Source organism: Cebus imitator, unplaced genomic scaffold, assembly GCF_001604975.1.
Source record: "Cebus imitator isolate Cc_AM_T3 unplaced genomic scaffold, Cebus_imitator-1.0 Scaffold150, whole genome shotgun sequence".
Lineage (NCBI taxonomy): Eukaryota > Metazoa > Chordata > Mammalia > Primates > Cebidae > Cebus > Cebus imitator.
In genome coordinates this window covers 3,775,146-3,792,096 of record NW_016107465.1, presented here as the reverse complement: position 1 = coordinate 3,792,096, position 16,951 = coordinate 3,775,146, and the positions used below count along the sequence as shown (strand labels likewise).

The 16,951-nt window shown below is 38.0% G+C and overlaps 1 protein-coding gene across 1 annotated transcript in view; it reads left to right on the top strand.

Annotated features, from left to right (window-relative positions):
* GNAQ (G protein subunit alpha q) overlaps positions 1-16,951 on the top strand; it is a 328,594-nt gene that overhangs the window by 201,588 nt on the left and 110,055 nt on the right. Inside the window, exon 3 of the mRNA XM_017543283.2 lies at positions 12,934-13,088. Within this exon, the coding sequence (XP_017398772.1) occupies positions 12,934-13,088 (155 nt within the window). The remainder of the gene's footprint in view (positions 1-12,933; positions 13,089-16,951) is intronic.

The window sequence follows — 16,951 nt, the reverse complement described above, 5'->3', positions numbered from 1 at the left end:
CCTTATCACACAGAGAACACAAGAATGACACCAGCATTATGGGGAGTTGGGCATGGGGGTAGGGTGCAGACTTAAATTATTTCAGGGCCACACAGGTAGGGAAGTTGGTCAGGTTCTATTCTTTGTCACAGCATTGTTTGTTTTTGCATTATAGGACATAGAATATTTTTCACTTTCATAAAAATTTATGTACTCTCTCATCATTCTTGACAACAGTGGAAAGCTATTGGCAGCCTTCTTAGCTACAGCTTCTTGTCCTCCTGGAATATGGGTGCAGTGTTTCTGGGATTTCCAGTTTGTCAAGAGAATTAGGACGTCTGTTTTTTGGGTTTGCTTTTTGTTTTTGTTGTTTTTAATGCTGAAGCTCTCAATTTTAGATACAGATTCCTTTTTTAAATGTTGCTGTATCAGGTAGATGTGCACACCGTTATCTCACATTTAGGCCTCTTATATCTAGCACAGGTCTTCTCCATCATAGATTGATCATAAGTCCTAGTTTGCCTGAGATACTTGTGTTTACACTTGTTGTCCCAGCCTCCCACCTGTTTAGCATTTGTTCTAGTTTTTTATTTTTAATGAAGCATTCTTACTAATAGCTGCATTAAAATAATCCAGGGTTTAATAGACCTTCACTTTGTATTTCTAGATTCTGCCTGTGCAGTTAAACAGTTTTCTCACTTGGCCGGGCGTGGTGGCTCACGCCTGTAATCCCAGCACTTTGGGAGGCCGAGGCGGGTGGATCACGAGGTCAAGAGATCGAGACCATCCTGGTCAACATGGTGAAACCCCGTCTCTACTAAAAATACAAAAAATTAGCTGGGCATGGTGGCGCGTGCCTGTAATCCCAGCTACTCAGGAGGCTGAGACAGGAGAATTGCCTGAACCCAGGAGGCGGAGGTTGCGGTGAGCCGAGATCGCGCCATTGCACTCCAGCCTGGGTAACAAGAGCGAAACTCCATCTCAAAAAAAACAAAAAAAAAAAAACAAAAAAAACCAGTTTTCTCACTTTACACTTGGTTGAATCTGAAACGTGTTTCAGTTCTTTTCTATATCTTTCCCAGATGCATTTAACTGCATCTCTCTTACAAAGACAGCACATGGGCATTCCTGCTGATACGGGGTAAGCTGGGACAAGAGTCACTAGGGACAGCCAAACTCTTCCAGTCTGAAAGATGGTGGTGAAGCATGTGGTGCCGCTGCCTTTACCGTCTGCTTGTATCATCCAGTCATGCTGTGGTCTGGTGTGTAGGCTGCCAGGTCCACTGAGACACTACACTTCTGTGAGTAGGGTCAGTGGGCAGTTGCTAGGTACATGTGAAATGTGTTTGTGGAAAGTGAAGGCTGAAGCTGTCTTACCGTGGAGGTATGAAAGATTTTGCTTTATCATTTATTGTTTGGTATAAATCTGTTTTATTGTTTGATAATGCTTTTATTTTACAACAGATCTTTTTGGCCATTGTAAGTTTTTTTTTTTTTTTTTTTTTTTTTAAAAGAGACTTGAAAATGCATGTTTAACAAAAAATTAAGTACTGTAGTTTTGTTTCTCAAGAAAGTCAATGTGTAATTCATATAAAATTATTTGTCAGTACTTAACATCTACCATTGTAGTCATGAATATTATCAGCCACACAAAATGCAAAATACACAAATTTTCTGAAAGACTATCAGCGTCCACTTCAAGAGTTCGCTGTTATTTTCAGAAGACTGTACCCAAAGATGACATTTAGCATGTGCAGCAGCAGAGAATGCATTTTTTATATCACTCTGTGAAGCATGACTTTTCATTTAGATCAAATGACTTTCTTTCCAAGTTAATTTAGCTCATTTTTATTCCAGGTTTTCTCATGCAGGTGCAAAAAAATGAAGCAATAGCAAGTAATCTGTTAATTCTCTTGGCAGAAGAAAAGCTTTGCAAGTAATTGATGGTTTGGTTTTTTTTCTTCATTAATTCATGGAATTAAAATGAAGCTTTTAAAAGTTCATGCTGATAAAGTGAAATATCCAACATGGTTTTGATTGCTATAGTAAATGCTTTTGCTTCTTTAAAACATTTTCAAAGTCAGTGCTTAAAGTACTGTATTTTTGGTAATGATAGGAGTATAGTTTTTCATGGCGCATAATGTCATTATAAAATACTGTATGTATTAAATTAGTAAAACAGTGGACCAGAAGTATTCTTAGAATAGTTACATATCACACATTAAGTCACAACTGTATCCAAACAGACTGCAATAATCTATTTATGAGTTTCATCTCCTAATCATTTTGTGAAATAATAGTATTCTGAACTGATACAAAAAGATAGTTCTGTGAAGATATTTGAACTGAAATATTTATGTCTTTCCATTTGAAAAATAAAGAGTGAGATTACCTTCCATTCAGCAGACCTTGTTCTAAGCTTACTAAGTATCTTAGCCAACAAGAGAGACCATTTCTAAATTCAAACTATTAAGGTCCACTAAGAAGAACACGATTGAAAATGTTAATTGTTTCATATTTATTAACCTAAAATGGCTAAGACAATTTTTAAGAATGTTACAAACAATTCTGTGAAGTAGTTAAATATATAATATGTCAATATTAAAAAACATATATAGTCCTTTGAAGGATGTTAGGGACATGATATTAGAAAGAGATGTGGCTAAGAACATGACTGAAGTACGTGAAGGTACCAAGAAAAATATTTCTGCTTTTTTTTTTTTTTTTTTTTTTTTTTTTTGCTTTAAAATTTATATTGATAAAGGTTTATATTTTAGGGAGAATTTTATATTTGAATTTTTTTAAAAAAAGATGCACATAATTTCTTGAATAATATCAATGTAATAAAATAGATTTGCTGGTCAATAAATACTTTACAGACATGTAACATTGGTGTGGTTTGGCCTGTGTCCCCACCCAAATCTCATCTTAAGTTGTAATCCCCACTTGTCAGGGGAGGTGCCTCACAGGAGGTGCTTGGATCGTGGGTACAGATTTCCCCTTTGCCGTTCTCATGATAGTGAGTAAGTTCTCACAAGATCTGATCATGTAATAGTGTGTGGCACCTCCCACTTCTGTCTCTCTCTCTCTCTCCTGCTCCAAAACTGTAAGACATGTTTGCTTCCCCTTTCCACTATGATTGTAAGTTTCCTGAGGCTTTCCATTCATGTTTCCTATACAGCCTGCTTAACCGTGAGTCGGTTAACCTCTTTTCTTCGTAAATTACCCAGTCTCAGGTAGTTCTTTACAGCAGTGTAAGAACAGACTAATACAAACATTAGCTATTTTGGTAGGCTTCTTCATACTCTACTATATAGTAGACTATAAATTGTATTATTATTATACTCTCAGTGGAAAGTTAACCGTTTCTCAGCATTGGTCCAAGTAACTTTTTACACTTGCTGCTTATCTATAATATTTATATTATAGTATTTTCAAAATTTAGGTCTTTATTTAAAGTGACAAATTATATAACTTACTACCAAAAAACCATGCCTTGTAGAATGTGAGTTATTTTCCTTCCCTTCTTCCTACTTAAATTCTAAATGCTTCATTACTGTTTTTCATGGGATAAAGAGGTATTGCTTTTGTTTGTTTCTCTATTTTTATTAATGGAAGTTTCTCGCTCACTCAGTTAAAAAAAAAAAATTAAGCAAGGTATTCTGAAAGCCCCATTCCTTCCTCAAGATTCTGAGAAAGTGAGCCTTTCACTTTCAGTTTTTCCTAACACAGTTTCTTGAATGTCTGAAGCTGCAGTGGTCAGATTTCACATGGGATGTTCCAGAAAGATAATATCCCCTGTGTAAGTCTCTGAAATTCTTGGGAGCATTTGGACCTTTTTTCACCAAATAGCTTGTTTTTTTTCACCTGTCTCAAATCTACCAACTGAACAGAGAAATCTTCTTTATCTGTTTTTCCTGTTGTCAAACAAAATAAAATTCCAAACCAGCAGCAACATACTCCTCTGGTTAATAAGATTGTAGGAGCACAGACGTTACAAAGGGCTAAAATGATTAGGCTTTTTCTGAGATGTAATATCAGGAAATGAACCACATAACAATATGTGATCTCAGAAATGAAGATGATACGAATCTAAAGCAGACATTTACCTATTATGCCAGAGTGGGGAGAATCAGTCGATGAGCTGTTTTGTTTGTATAAAATCGACCTATAGTTGGTTGTTAGGGGTCTCAGCCTCTAGTCAGTGTTTTCAAAACATGATTTAATATACCACCAGTCTCGTCAACAGATCTGGAGGCAAAAAAAGCATCCATGGTCAAACAGGTTTGGAAAATTCAATAATATCTCCAATGCTAAGCTCATGGATTTCTAGCACCTTTCTGGGTAGGGGCCGTTACATCATTATAACTTCTGCGTTCTGCAGCACAGACATCTGTTTGACTGTTTATAACCATTATTCTCCACATTTCTCTTACTTTGACTTCAGAACTCATTTGTCAAATAAATAACTATTAAAATTCCAATTAACTAATATTCCTCAAATATTCTTTGAAAGTAGCCATACAGAACATACCCTAATTGTTCTGAGTTTTAATGAATATGCATATCTTTAAAGTAATTTCTATTTTCAGTTTTTAAAAATCAATTGTGACTTTGTATAAACTCTCCGAAGATAGTTTTTTTTTTGGTGGTATTAATAATGCATACACACACACAAACACACACACACACACACACACACACACACACCCCCATGCTATGATACTATAACATCATAATTATGAAGATAATAGTAGAACTTCAGAGAGTCCAAAATTTTAAATTGTACCCCAAGATTTTACAGACCTGAAGGTAATATTCTTTGTAATGGAATTATGTAATTGCATCAGTCAACATACTCTGGAAGTGTTTGACATAGGTTCTGTCATGCAGCATCAAGTATCTGACCTACAGTGTCATTGATACTCATAATTATGACATTACCGACAAACATGAAAAAGGAAAATGTTAAGCATAGAACCAAATAGAAGAATATTTACATGGAAAATCGTAGTGGTAGGGCCCAGAAAGATTGAGTTCTTTGAAAAGAAAAAAAAAAATTTTAAACAATAAAGGAGGAGTATTTCCTCTACACAAGAAGAAATCCTCGTTCTATGTTGGAATAAGCAAATAAAACCTATAGGCCAGTGAAACCAAAAGGAGAATTATAGTTTCATCAAGTATTTTTTGAGAAAGACAGTATAACTTATAGTCATTGATTGCCTTGGTGAATATCATAATGGAGATCAAAAATTAAAATCTAATGATAGAAGAGCGAACTTAACACTGAGTTAATGAATCCGTTTGTAAAGTAGTAATGAAAGGATACGTGGCAGTTTAATAAACTCTTTCTTAACATGGTAATCTAGAACATTGTATTTAGCATAGATTCTCTATCTGTGTCTTCTGCATTGCCTAACACATGAGAGATACTTGTTGAAATAATTATTAATGATACTTTTGAGATACCACAAGAGTTCATAGTAATTATAATATTTATACCAGGCATTTTAGAAACAACTCTTTCACTTTTGCTAACAGCCCTACAACAAGTTGTTCAATCTTATACATGAGGAAGCTGAGGTTCAGGAAGGTTGAGTGACTTGTCTAAAAACACAGGTATATGACAGAGTTATTATTGAAACCTGATTTGGTCTCAGGCCGTTGTTCAAGTTCTTCCTCTTTGTTACTGTGGTTCCCAGAATTACTAATTCGAGATTCAGTAGTCTCCATCAAATGCCAAGGTTAAGAGGGACATGGGAGCTTAGCAAAGAAGAGTTAGTAGATCCTTACCACTGAAAGATTCCACAGAAGATCTTTCGTCTTCATGAGGGGCTTCAAAAGGCTGTGTCATGTAGTAATTTGTAATTTTGCTGAGCCACAAATTGAATCATAAGTGTGGAGAGGCTACTTTATGGGAGTGAGTCACTTACAATTAGAACCCAGCCAGCAGCAGTTCAGCATGACTTTGCTGTTCTTTGTCATTTATGCAGTAATGCTCAGAAAAAGATACAGCAACAACTGTCACTGCATATAATGTGCCTCAAAGAAAGTCCCTGTTCAGGTTCTAATGAAGTCAGAAAACTGAAAACAGTCTGATAAATACAGTTCATGTCCAAGTTTTCTGCAGGAGATTGTATGCTAAGTGGTATTTGCAAATTTGAGGACTCAGAGATCCAATACCTAGTAAGGGTCTCCAGACTGTAATTTCACATTTGAGCAAATTTAGGCTTGAGGGACTTTCCCAAGGTCACAGTAACCTAGTAGGTATTTATAACATGGTTTATATTTTTGGACAATTTTTCCTTTTCTTTTGTATTTTAAATAACTAGTAGCCTTAGTTGTCTGGCTTTTCCTTCAAGGATTTTATAGGCATTCTGTAATTTAACCCTCTAAAACAAGTGCTATAATAATCCATTTAATCAATTATTAGAGAGAAGTAATTAGGAAGCAGAGGTTAGGATGTTAAATAGCTTGTGCGAGGTCACAGTCAGCTAGTACTGGTTGGAAGTGGAATTGCACCATACAAGCAGTCTTGTCTCAGCATCCATCATTTTACTCTGTACTTCCTTTTAGCAGAAGAAAACAAAACCGAAAAGGCTGAGGGTTTTTTTTTTTTTTTCAAAGTTCATTTAGGAGTTTGTGATTTTTTTATTTAGAGTCAAATGCAAAAGTGGAAATAAGCACTTAGAAGAAAAGTAGGAAGATGTGTGCCTCAGTTCAGAATTGAGATGAACTCTGATGCAAGCTTGAACTTTCTCTGATTTGGAGGTCCTCTGTTTATGTTGGGCACCCCTTCAGACAGAGCAGGCCTAATAAGCTGGATATTTGAGCTTCTGCAAATGTGGAAGTTACATTTGGCTTTCTACTTCTGGATAGGTGTAACATTCCAGTTTAAAGCCGCCTTCAGCTGTTAATGAGATTTTGAAAATCCATCCAAAGTGACTATGAGATCTTTTTCCTTTCACCTAAAGGCTTGGCCTGCTGTGGGCAGGGTAGGACCCACTGTGGTAGGACCTCAGTTCCTCCTTGCCTTTGTAGAAGCAAACATGGAAACATCAACACATCTAAGATTAACCTGAATTTTATGGCCACTGAATTTTGAAAACAAGACATTACCACATTGGCATATCTTGGGGTTTCCATGTGGTCTTTCCCTAGAATTCTGCCAGAGTTCCTGAGAGTAGCTACTTAGTTCTCACAATGTTCTCTCTAAGCCTTGCTACCAGCTTGCTAGGAATTCTGAAAGCTAGCATTCATCATTAAATATTTCCACCCAGTATATTTCAGCTGTAACTTAAAATGAAGTAGAATTATATTTTGCTGATATGATTCATTAACTCATACTACATTTTGTTTGTTTTTGTATTGTAGGGATGGTATCTCTCTCTGTTACCCAGGCTGGAATGCAGTGGCGCAATCATAGCTCTCTGTAACCTTGAGCTCTTGACCTCAAGTGATCCTTCTGCCTCAGCCTCCTAAGTAGCTGGGACTACAGGCACATACCACCATGCTCAGCTAATTTTTGTATTTTTTAATAGAGATGGGGTCTTGCCACGTTGCCTAGGCTGGTCTTGAACTCCTGGCCTCAAGTGATTCTCCTGCTTCAGTCTCCCAAAGTGCTAGGATTACAGGCATGAGCCCACACAGCTAGGTTTCCCTTGTTTTTCCATGCACAATGTTCAAAGTAAACAGGATAGTCCATTATAATTGACTTGTTATTTGTAATATTTGAGGTGAATTCCTTTTCATCATTGTCTTTTTCATTAATAATTGTTTAATTTAGCAAGGGTCAAATTTATCTTCGTACTCTAACATTACTAAAACATATTGTTTCCACATACAGAACTTTTTTTTTAATAGATAAAAAATTGGGAGGATTATGTTTCTGTTGGGATGTTTATATGCACAATTTAAAAATCTGTATATATTTTGTAAAATGCTGTCATACTTTTAAATAACTTGGAGAATCTCAGATGAAAGCTCTTACATAAATGCAAATTATGGTTGATTATATTTGAATGCCATTTTCCAAAACAGCAAGGATGGAATTAAACAACAAAGTTTAGGAGGCAGTAAAAGTGACTTAGAAATTCCAACTTGGGTAAAGGCAACATGGTAATTGCTCTATTTTTGAGGGCAATAGTGTCTCTTAGTTTTGATGGAGGTTGACTTGTGAGTAATGGGTTTCTAGCAGACACAAATATTATAGCTTATGCTGTAGAGGTTAATTTGAATTCAGACTCGACATGAAACTTTCTCACAAGACAGTTTTTTTTGCAGTCTAAAGAAAGTAGTCCCTTTTAACTGTGAGCAGTGGTCACAGTGTTTAAAAAGTGCTATGTTTGTCTATGCTGCTTTTCCTTGGAGGGGTTATTCATCTTCGTCTTCACCCGCCAGCTGCATCCTACCTTCTCTGACACCTCGTTTGACCTCTTCAGTCCGTACACAGTTGCACTTGCGCCATCCCCATGCACATTGCTCATGTGCATACATAACTGCATTCTGTCCTGTATTCTCAGGTATTGTGTGATATAGTAAGGTCTTGTTTTGCTGAATGGTACTGGGTGCTCCCAGAGGGAGAGTGTCTTAACATTTCAGTGCTCTGTGCATTGTAGATGTATTCATTATATATTTACAATCATACAGTTTATGGCTAGATGAGCTCTTCGGTGATTTGGTTCACTTGCCTTATCGTATGAACACGGAAAATTAAGTTATAAAGAGGAAAAGTAATTTCTCGTAAAGGTTATGACCAGTGTTATGGTAAAGCCAGAATTAAAAGTTAGATATCCTAGTTTCTAATGTAGTTCAGTCTCCCTCCCTCCCTCCCTCCCTCCTCCCTTCCTTCCCTCTTCCTTTCCTCCCTCCCTTCCTCCTTTCCTTCCCTCCCTCCCTTCCTCCTTTCCTTCCCTCCCTCCCTCCCTCCCTCCCTCCCTCCCTTCCTTCCTTCCTTCCTTCCTTCCTTCCTTCCTTCCTTCCTTCCTTTATTGAGTTTCTACCACTTGCCAGGCATTTTGCTAGGCCCTGATAATGCAGTGTTGAGCCTATCTTGGAACTTAAACCATGATTAAGGAGAAGACAACAAATATAATACGTATACGCAAGTTTCTTCTGTTTGTTTTTCTGAGACAGAGTCTCGTTCTGCCACCCAGGCTGGAGTGCAGTGGCCTGATCTCAACTCACTGCAACCTCTACCTCCTGGACTCAAGAGATTCTCCTGCATCAGCCTCCTGAGAAGCTGGGATTACAGGTGTGCACCACCATGCCCAGCTAATTCTTGTATTTTTAGTAGAAATGGGGTTTCACCAGGTTGGCCAGGCTGGTCTGGAACTCCTGACCTCAAGTGATCCACCCGCCTTGGCCTCCCAAAGTTCTGGGATTACAGGCATGAGCCACCATACCCGGGCTTCACTAACTTCTGAACTAAATGTTGTTAAGGATTATCTAGTTCTATGAGAATAGATAGTGGATGGAAGATTTCCTTGAGAAATTGCCTTTTACTTGTCTTGGCATCATATTTGATGTGGGGTTTTTTTTTTTTTTTTTTTGAGACAGAGATGAGTCTATCATGCAGGCTGGAGTGCATTGGTGCCATGTCTGCTCATTGCAACCTCCGCCTCCCAGATTCAAGTGATTTTCGTGCCTCAGCCTCCCAGGTAGCTAGGATTACAGGCATGCACCACCACACCTGGCTAATTTTTGTATTTTAGTAGAGATGAGGTTTCGCTGTGTTGGTCAAGCTGGTCTTGAACTCCTGCCCTCAAGTAATTCACCTGCCTTGGCCTCCCAAAGTGCTGGGACTACAGGCATGAGCCACTGCACCTGGCCATGTATGTACTTTTAAAATGCAATTAAATTGGACAAGTATTTGTTGTATGCTCACTCTGTGCTGTGCCCCCAAAGAATTAGAGTTTGTCAGCCACAGCCCTTTTCATGTGTATAGTTAGAAGAGGGATAAGTTTAGACATAACTATTAACATGAAACAAAGTGTAGAAGATTCATGGTTCAAAGGACACAAAGATCATATTGCAGGGGGTGGGGGAAGGAGGGTGTTGAAATCAAGAAGAACTTCCTCTAAGCGATAGCATATGATAAAACCCCTGAACAAAAGCTCCTTAAAAATGAAGAGGGAAGGCATTCTAGATGTAAGAAAAAGCAAGCAGAGATAGATCAAGATAGGAAGTTACAGAAGTTTTCAAGCAACAGTAAGTAGTTTCATTTTACAGAAGCAGGCTCTTTGTGGAAAGTTACATCATTGAAAACATTGTCTTCATTTAAATGCCTTTAGAGTCCACTGGAATTAAGGATGGATAAATATTCTCTCTTGTTCCCATACTCAGAACATAGAATCTTGTCCTTTGTTTGCTTTTTTGGTTGACACACACACACACACACACACACACACACACACACTCACTCACAGACACACAGCAAGAACTAATTCCCTCATTGTTGTATTGCCTGGCATCTCACAGCGATCTAATAAACATTTTATCATAATAGCGAAAAGTGTCTGGTATCCTGAAACTTTTCTCTAGTAGAAGACAACTGCTCTAGAAACAGAAACCCAATTCTTCAAAATAACATGGCTTGGCCTAGGGTAGTGAACATCAAGTTCGTTTTAGAAATACTGTCTATGTTTGCCTATGTCATCATTTAGCTTTGACCCAGTTCAGAGAGGGATCTCAACCATTTCTTTCTATGCATAGTAGAATAGTTTGTCTAAATATTATTACGGAAAATGCTGGAAAATTATTCATTCATTAGCATGTGTTAACTGGTACCCACCTACCACTTTCCAGGGGCTCTTTAGGAACATAGTGCTTGGCCAAGCTTTTTAGAGGAGCAAAAGAAGAATCTTTTAGAATAAATGTTGTAAATGAGTGGCCCTGCAGTTCATTTCAGGCAAAAGATATATTTTGTCTTTTATAGAGTTGCCAAGATTCAAAACTTGAGGTATTTTAAAGAAAAATCTAGATTTTTGGCTTTCCTTGAAAAAAAATTGGAGGATCTGGTCAAATGGGCCTACATTTCCAATGGCAATACTTGTTTGGAGCTAAATGGCATCTGCCCTCTTTAATTAGGGTATGTATTTCTCTGTGTGCTGCACACAAGAAGCAGCAGAGTCAGATTCAAAACCTTGACTTTAGACTCAATCCAGCAGGAAACCACCCTGCATATATCCCCATGCCTTCCCCCACCTACCTCCCCAAGATTCACAGGATCCTCAGGAGAACCCAGTAGTAGAGATGCAACCATGGGAATGTAATTTAGGATTAGATCAAGGGTGATCATTGTTGTATCTCAGGACAGAGAGAACTTGTTCATATGCAATGAGTAAAGGCCAAAAGGCAAGGGTTGAAACTTGTCATTAGACATACCTGGAGAGGTTGAGCAGAGTGGAGGAAGCCCCATGTGCTTGGAGCATATGGGGCCAGTACTGACCCTGGGGATCTGGGAGGTTCAACATGGAGTAATGGATGCTCTTGAGAGGCAGAGCACAGCAGTGGGGATTCATTGAGGAGTCAGTGATGCTCTGTTTTCAAAGGGCAGGTCTCAGAGGGAATGATGATTGAGGTGGGCCCCCCCGGCATGGGATTAAGGAATAGGACTACAGGCTGGTATGATCGTGGGTAGGATAACACTGCAGATTGCCTACACAGGGACTCAGTACAGAAAGCAGCTACAGGGATTTATTTTCCAAAATCAGAATACCAGCAAGAGCTGGGGCTTCTCAGTTACTAGATCTGATTGTCACAGTCAGAACAGAGCAAATAAGGAAGGTGATTTCTTCAGTCTCACTGTATTGAGCTTCCTAAAACCTTAAGTCAAGATTGGTCTATTGGCATGGGGCCCTTCCCACACAAAAGAAGAGAAGGAAGGTAAAGATTGGGAACTAGACAGGGCCTAACATGGATTACATTTATTAAAATTCTATCTGCTTAATACTCTGTGAAATGAATAGTTTGTCCATGATGTCATCATGATAGCCATTCACTAACCTTGTTTCAAAGTTTATATTTCTGTACAAAATCAGGACTGTTTCAATAATTGTCAGCCATCGGCCTCCAGTGTCCAGCATAATTAGTTATTTGTGCCTAGTTGCATGTTTATATATGTATGCTTTGTGTATATCTATTGCATTCAATAAATCCTAGTTTGATTGGGATTGTTAGGCAGTGGTGTAGTCTGGCTAATTTGAGGGTTGACCATAAAATATTTTTGTTGCAATCTTACTGAAAAAAATCTTAATTTCTTTATCTCTTTCCTGCTAAATGAAGATAACCAAGTTGTTTTACATTGTTAGAAAATTAAATAGGGGGTACTCAATCTGATAATGTAGATAAGGCAGATAAAAAATAAATATTTTGGAAGTTTGGGTGCATAAGAGTGGAGGGGTAATTATCATTGTTGTCCAGATTAAATTATTAATATTAATTGTTCTTCTAGTGGTTTTACAGCCTGTCCTGAAAGTGAACTGGAGAAGCTAATCTGATTGAGTTTCTGCTTAGACATATGACACCCATAAGCTGGCTATATTATATGTTTTATTATACTAAACTATAAACAGAGGGGATAATTACTCCTGTCCCCTTTTCTTTTCATAATATTATTTTAGGATTATGATAATACCTAAAAGTAGTGGTATATGTAAGCATAACATTTTCATTGTTCTGATGGGAGAGCTGAGTACGACACTTCCTCTAGTTTCCTCTAATCCATTCTAAATAGCCTCAAGGTTTACTCTGGAGGAAAAGATTTGGGACTGAGTTCTCTCTAAGAAAAACAAAAAATATGAAACATGACTTCATTGTAAACCAGTTTAAGGACCAGTATATGAAGGAAGATGTTACCTGAATTGTGTGCAATGTAATATGCAAACCAAAGATAATTTGGAAAGTAATAGAGTATTAAAACTGCTTTTTTTTTTTTTTTTTAAATTTAAACAGGCTCATGCCCAATTAGTTCGAGAAGTTGATGTGGAGAAGGTGTCTGCTTTTGAGAATCCATATGTAGATGCAATAAAGAGTTTATGGAATGATCCTGGAATCCAGGAATGCTATGATAGACGACGAGAATATCAGTTATCTGACTCTACCAAATAGTGAGTATCCTTCCAGGAGGCCCTGTGGATTTTTTCTTTACTTCCATGTGAAGGTCTTGCGATTATCATAACTTCTTCATTCTGTCCTGTGTATGTCATATACGATTCAAGCTTCAAAAGTTAGGGAGTATAGATAATGAACTTAGGCCAACCTCATAAATCTAGATTAGATTATAAGGAACTGGTATAATGAGTCAGGGAGAACATTTCTTTTACTGTTTTCTGTTTGAAAAACAAACGGAAGACTCTAGGAATCTGATTTCACAAACCTGTCTCCTCCCCCAAATTGCAAACTAGCAATTCTCACAAATGCCACTGTTACTTGAAATCTTGTAATAATAATTTTTGATATAAAATCCGATCTTATTTATGTGCTAGAAAACACCTACACACGTTTGAAACTGCAAACAAAAATATGTTTGATTATGACTTCTTAAAACATCAGACTTCCTGGTTTCCAGTTTTCAGACCCAACAACTTTGACTGCTTTCTGAGAGCCACTGTTATGTTGACGGATAGGTTTTCCTTTGCATGAAAGTTGCATGTGAGTCTGATTTTGCATACATTCCAGAATTATTTTGTGAGCTCTCAGTCAAACTCAAGTGTCCTGGGAAAGATTTGCAGTCTACAAATCTGTTACTTCTCTAGAATAAATCTGATTTAACAGAAAGAAAGTAAAGATTTGGCAGTCATCAGATTAATGTGATCAATGTAGTTAGCAATCTAGATAACCAGGCTCATAGGTAGTTTTCTTTTTGTAATATTTAGCCAGGTTTCTGTCTTCATTAGTTATATTAATACAGCATCTGCCTCTTGTTTTGGTTCTGGGCAGACAGAAGAATGGGTAGAAAATAATCAGCAGCCTTATGCCATTTCATATGATAAAGTGATCCACTGGATGAGGGCTGGCCCTTGGGGAAAATAAGAGGCCCTGATGCGCTGCTTGACATCACTCAGAAGTGCATGGAACATCCAAGAGCTATGTGACTCTGTTTTTTCAGTAAAATTATCATGCTTTTTACTCTAATTCCACGCATTTGTAAAAGATGTGATTCATATCGGCCACATAAATGTTGCCTGATCAAACTATTTCTTGTATTCTTATGGTAAATTTGACTTATACCATTCTGAAATGTGACACAATGCTCATAAGCACCATCTCTGTCATATTTAATATTTTAACTAGCATTAACTCTCTTGTGTTTCCTCTGAAACGTGTGCTTTCTTCATTTCTCCTTTCCTCATCCTTCTTATACACCTTCATATAGTACTTCTCCTTTCTGGTCTTTCTCTTCTGCTGTCCTCCCTGCCTGCCTTCTGTTCTGCCATTCTCCCTCCCTCTGTCCTTCTTCCCTTTGTTCCTTCCTCCTAGTCTCCTACTATATAAGTTTCTGTGAGTACAGAGATGAAAAAGATGCATTCAGCTCTTGCCTGTTCTAAATTCTGCCCCCTCGACCTTTGACCAGCTGTCTTTTTTACTCCTGCCCCCTCTGTCCTTCTGTTTCTTTTGCCATTTCAAATTCCATCTATCTCCCCATGTTGCTGCTGTGTCTCATCCATCATTCCCTGTTCCCATTCATTATGTCTCTCCTGTCTGCTTATTTACCCTCCGCCCTAAGCTTTGAATCTCTCTGGCTCTCTCTTAACTCCTCACTGCTTCTCACTTTGCTACTGTGATATCTTGCCCTCGCCTTTAAAACTAATGCGTCCTCCATTATAAAGTTACATTTACTGATTCTTCACCTTGTATCATTTTTCTTTTAACCTCTATCTTTTCACTTTTAGTTTGTCTTATCTCTTCCCCTCCCTACCTATTATGTTCCTTACCTGTCATCTGTAACTGTTCTCCCTGTAGAGAGTCCTGCTACTGGGCAGTCAGAGCCCCCTAGTATCTAGCAATTATGTGCTTACTTGGGTTACGTCACCCCCTTAGGATTTGCCTCCCCCTCCTGGGATAGACTCTCTGAGAGTCCTCTTTGCACTGATGGCACCTGCACTGGACTATGGATGTGTTCTTGAGACAAGACTTCATCACAGCTCTGATGATATACCCTCAGTTTAGATTTGTGGATTTCTAGACATGAACCCATTAGTTAGTATGACAGTTGGATGCTGCCATCCAATTCTTGACTGGGGCAAGAGCTCTCCTAGAGAGTTTCTCCAGACTTGTCAGTGCTGTGATCCTGGGAAAAGCTGCTATGTTAGAATTCTGTCAGTGCAGGCGTAGTCTACCATAGAAACAGGGCACATTCCTTATGATAGGGCAAGACCAAAATGTGGGGCCATCTGGCACAGGCTGATCTAAACTCCTTCAAATGATTATTCTTTAAATAGTTCTACATTTCCCTAGTGAGAATGAGGAGAAATTGATTTTCTAAATTGTATATATCTGGGCCAGGCATGGTGGCTTATACCTGTAATCCCAGCACTTTGGGAGGCCAACGTGGGTAGGTCACCTGAGGTCAGGAGTTTGAGACCAGCCTGACTAATATGGTGAAACCCCATCTCTACTAAAAATACAAAAAAAGTAGCGAGGCGTGATGTTGTGGGCCTGTAGTCCCAGGTGCTCGGGAGGCTGAGACAGGAGAATTGCCTGAACCCAGAGGCGGAGATTGCAGTGAGCTGAGATTGAGATCTATCACGCCACTGCACTGCAGCCTGGGTGACAGAGCAAGATTCCATCTCCAAAAAATAAATAAATAAAATATATGTGGATATATGTAACCTAAATCTTTTTTAACCATACTTTATGCTGAAGTACTAAAGTGAATTCTAACAACATGTACTTATATCCTTAGACATATCAGTATACATCTCTTTTTAAAAAGTAGGACATTTTCCTACCTAATAAATAATACAGTATTATACCTAAAATTAATTAAGTTCATTTTATCATTCTATACCCAGTTCATATTCAGGTTTCCTAAATTCTTCCAGAATGTCCTGTAGAAGTAGTTGATTTCAGGACTTCACGTTACATCTGGTTATATCCCCTAAAGTTCTTTTAATCTAGTAGAGACCCATTTTGGATTTTACTGGCACCTTCAAGAGATTGGCCTAGATTTGCCTGATTGCTTCTCAAAGTATGATTTAGTTTGCTCCTGTATCTCATGGATTTACTATAAACTAAAAGTTGTATTTAAAGTCTTTATTAGATTTAAGTTAAAAATTGTGGCTAGATTGTATTATAAGTGATGTTGCACACTTGTTTACCCATGATGGATGAAGTTAAGATTTACTGCAGGGTAGTGGCACCCTCCATTATAAAGTTATATTTTTCTTGTCTCTTGTCGTGTTAGTGTGTCACTGAGCAATCTCTAGTTCTTCATAAGCTCTTGATCTGATGCTTTTATTTCCAACTGATAATAATTGCCAGAATTAATAATTCCATTAGAATTTGTAAAATAATTATTTTCCTGTTTTGTCAGTTGGTTTATATTGACATTCTTCTGCATAGAAGATTTTATCTCTTGAGCTGGTGCTATTTAATTAATCATTTGAACGAGGACATGTTGAGAAAGAGGAGGTTGTCTTGATAATTACAGTGAAACAGAAGGCATAAACTGAACTCTCCAGGACAGGCAGGGATGTTTGATCACCTTAGCTAAATGAAATCAAGGCGGGAAGGTTTGTTTCCTTCATTTTCTGTAGAGGATTCTGTTTACTTAAAGGGGAGTAGAATCAATTTATTCCTGCCAGTTATGTAAGAGGTTGTTTGTATAAACCAGAGTTAAATGGACCCACATTTCAGGCCTCCTCCAGGGACGTTTTGGTATTCTCTACACATAGTGCCCAAGCAGCCTGCCTGGCTTGCCTTATTCCCACTGTGCCAGGAGGCCTGAATGTTAGTTACTTTATTCTTT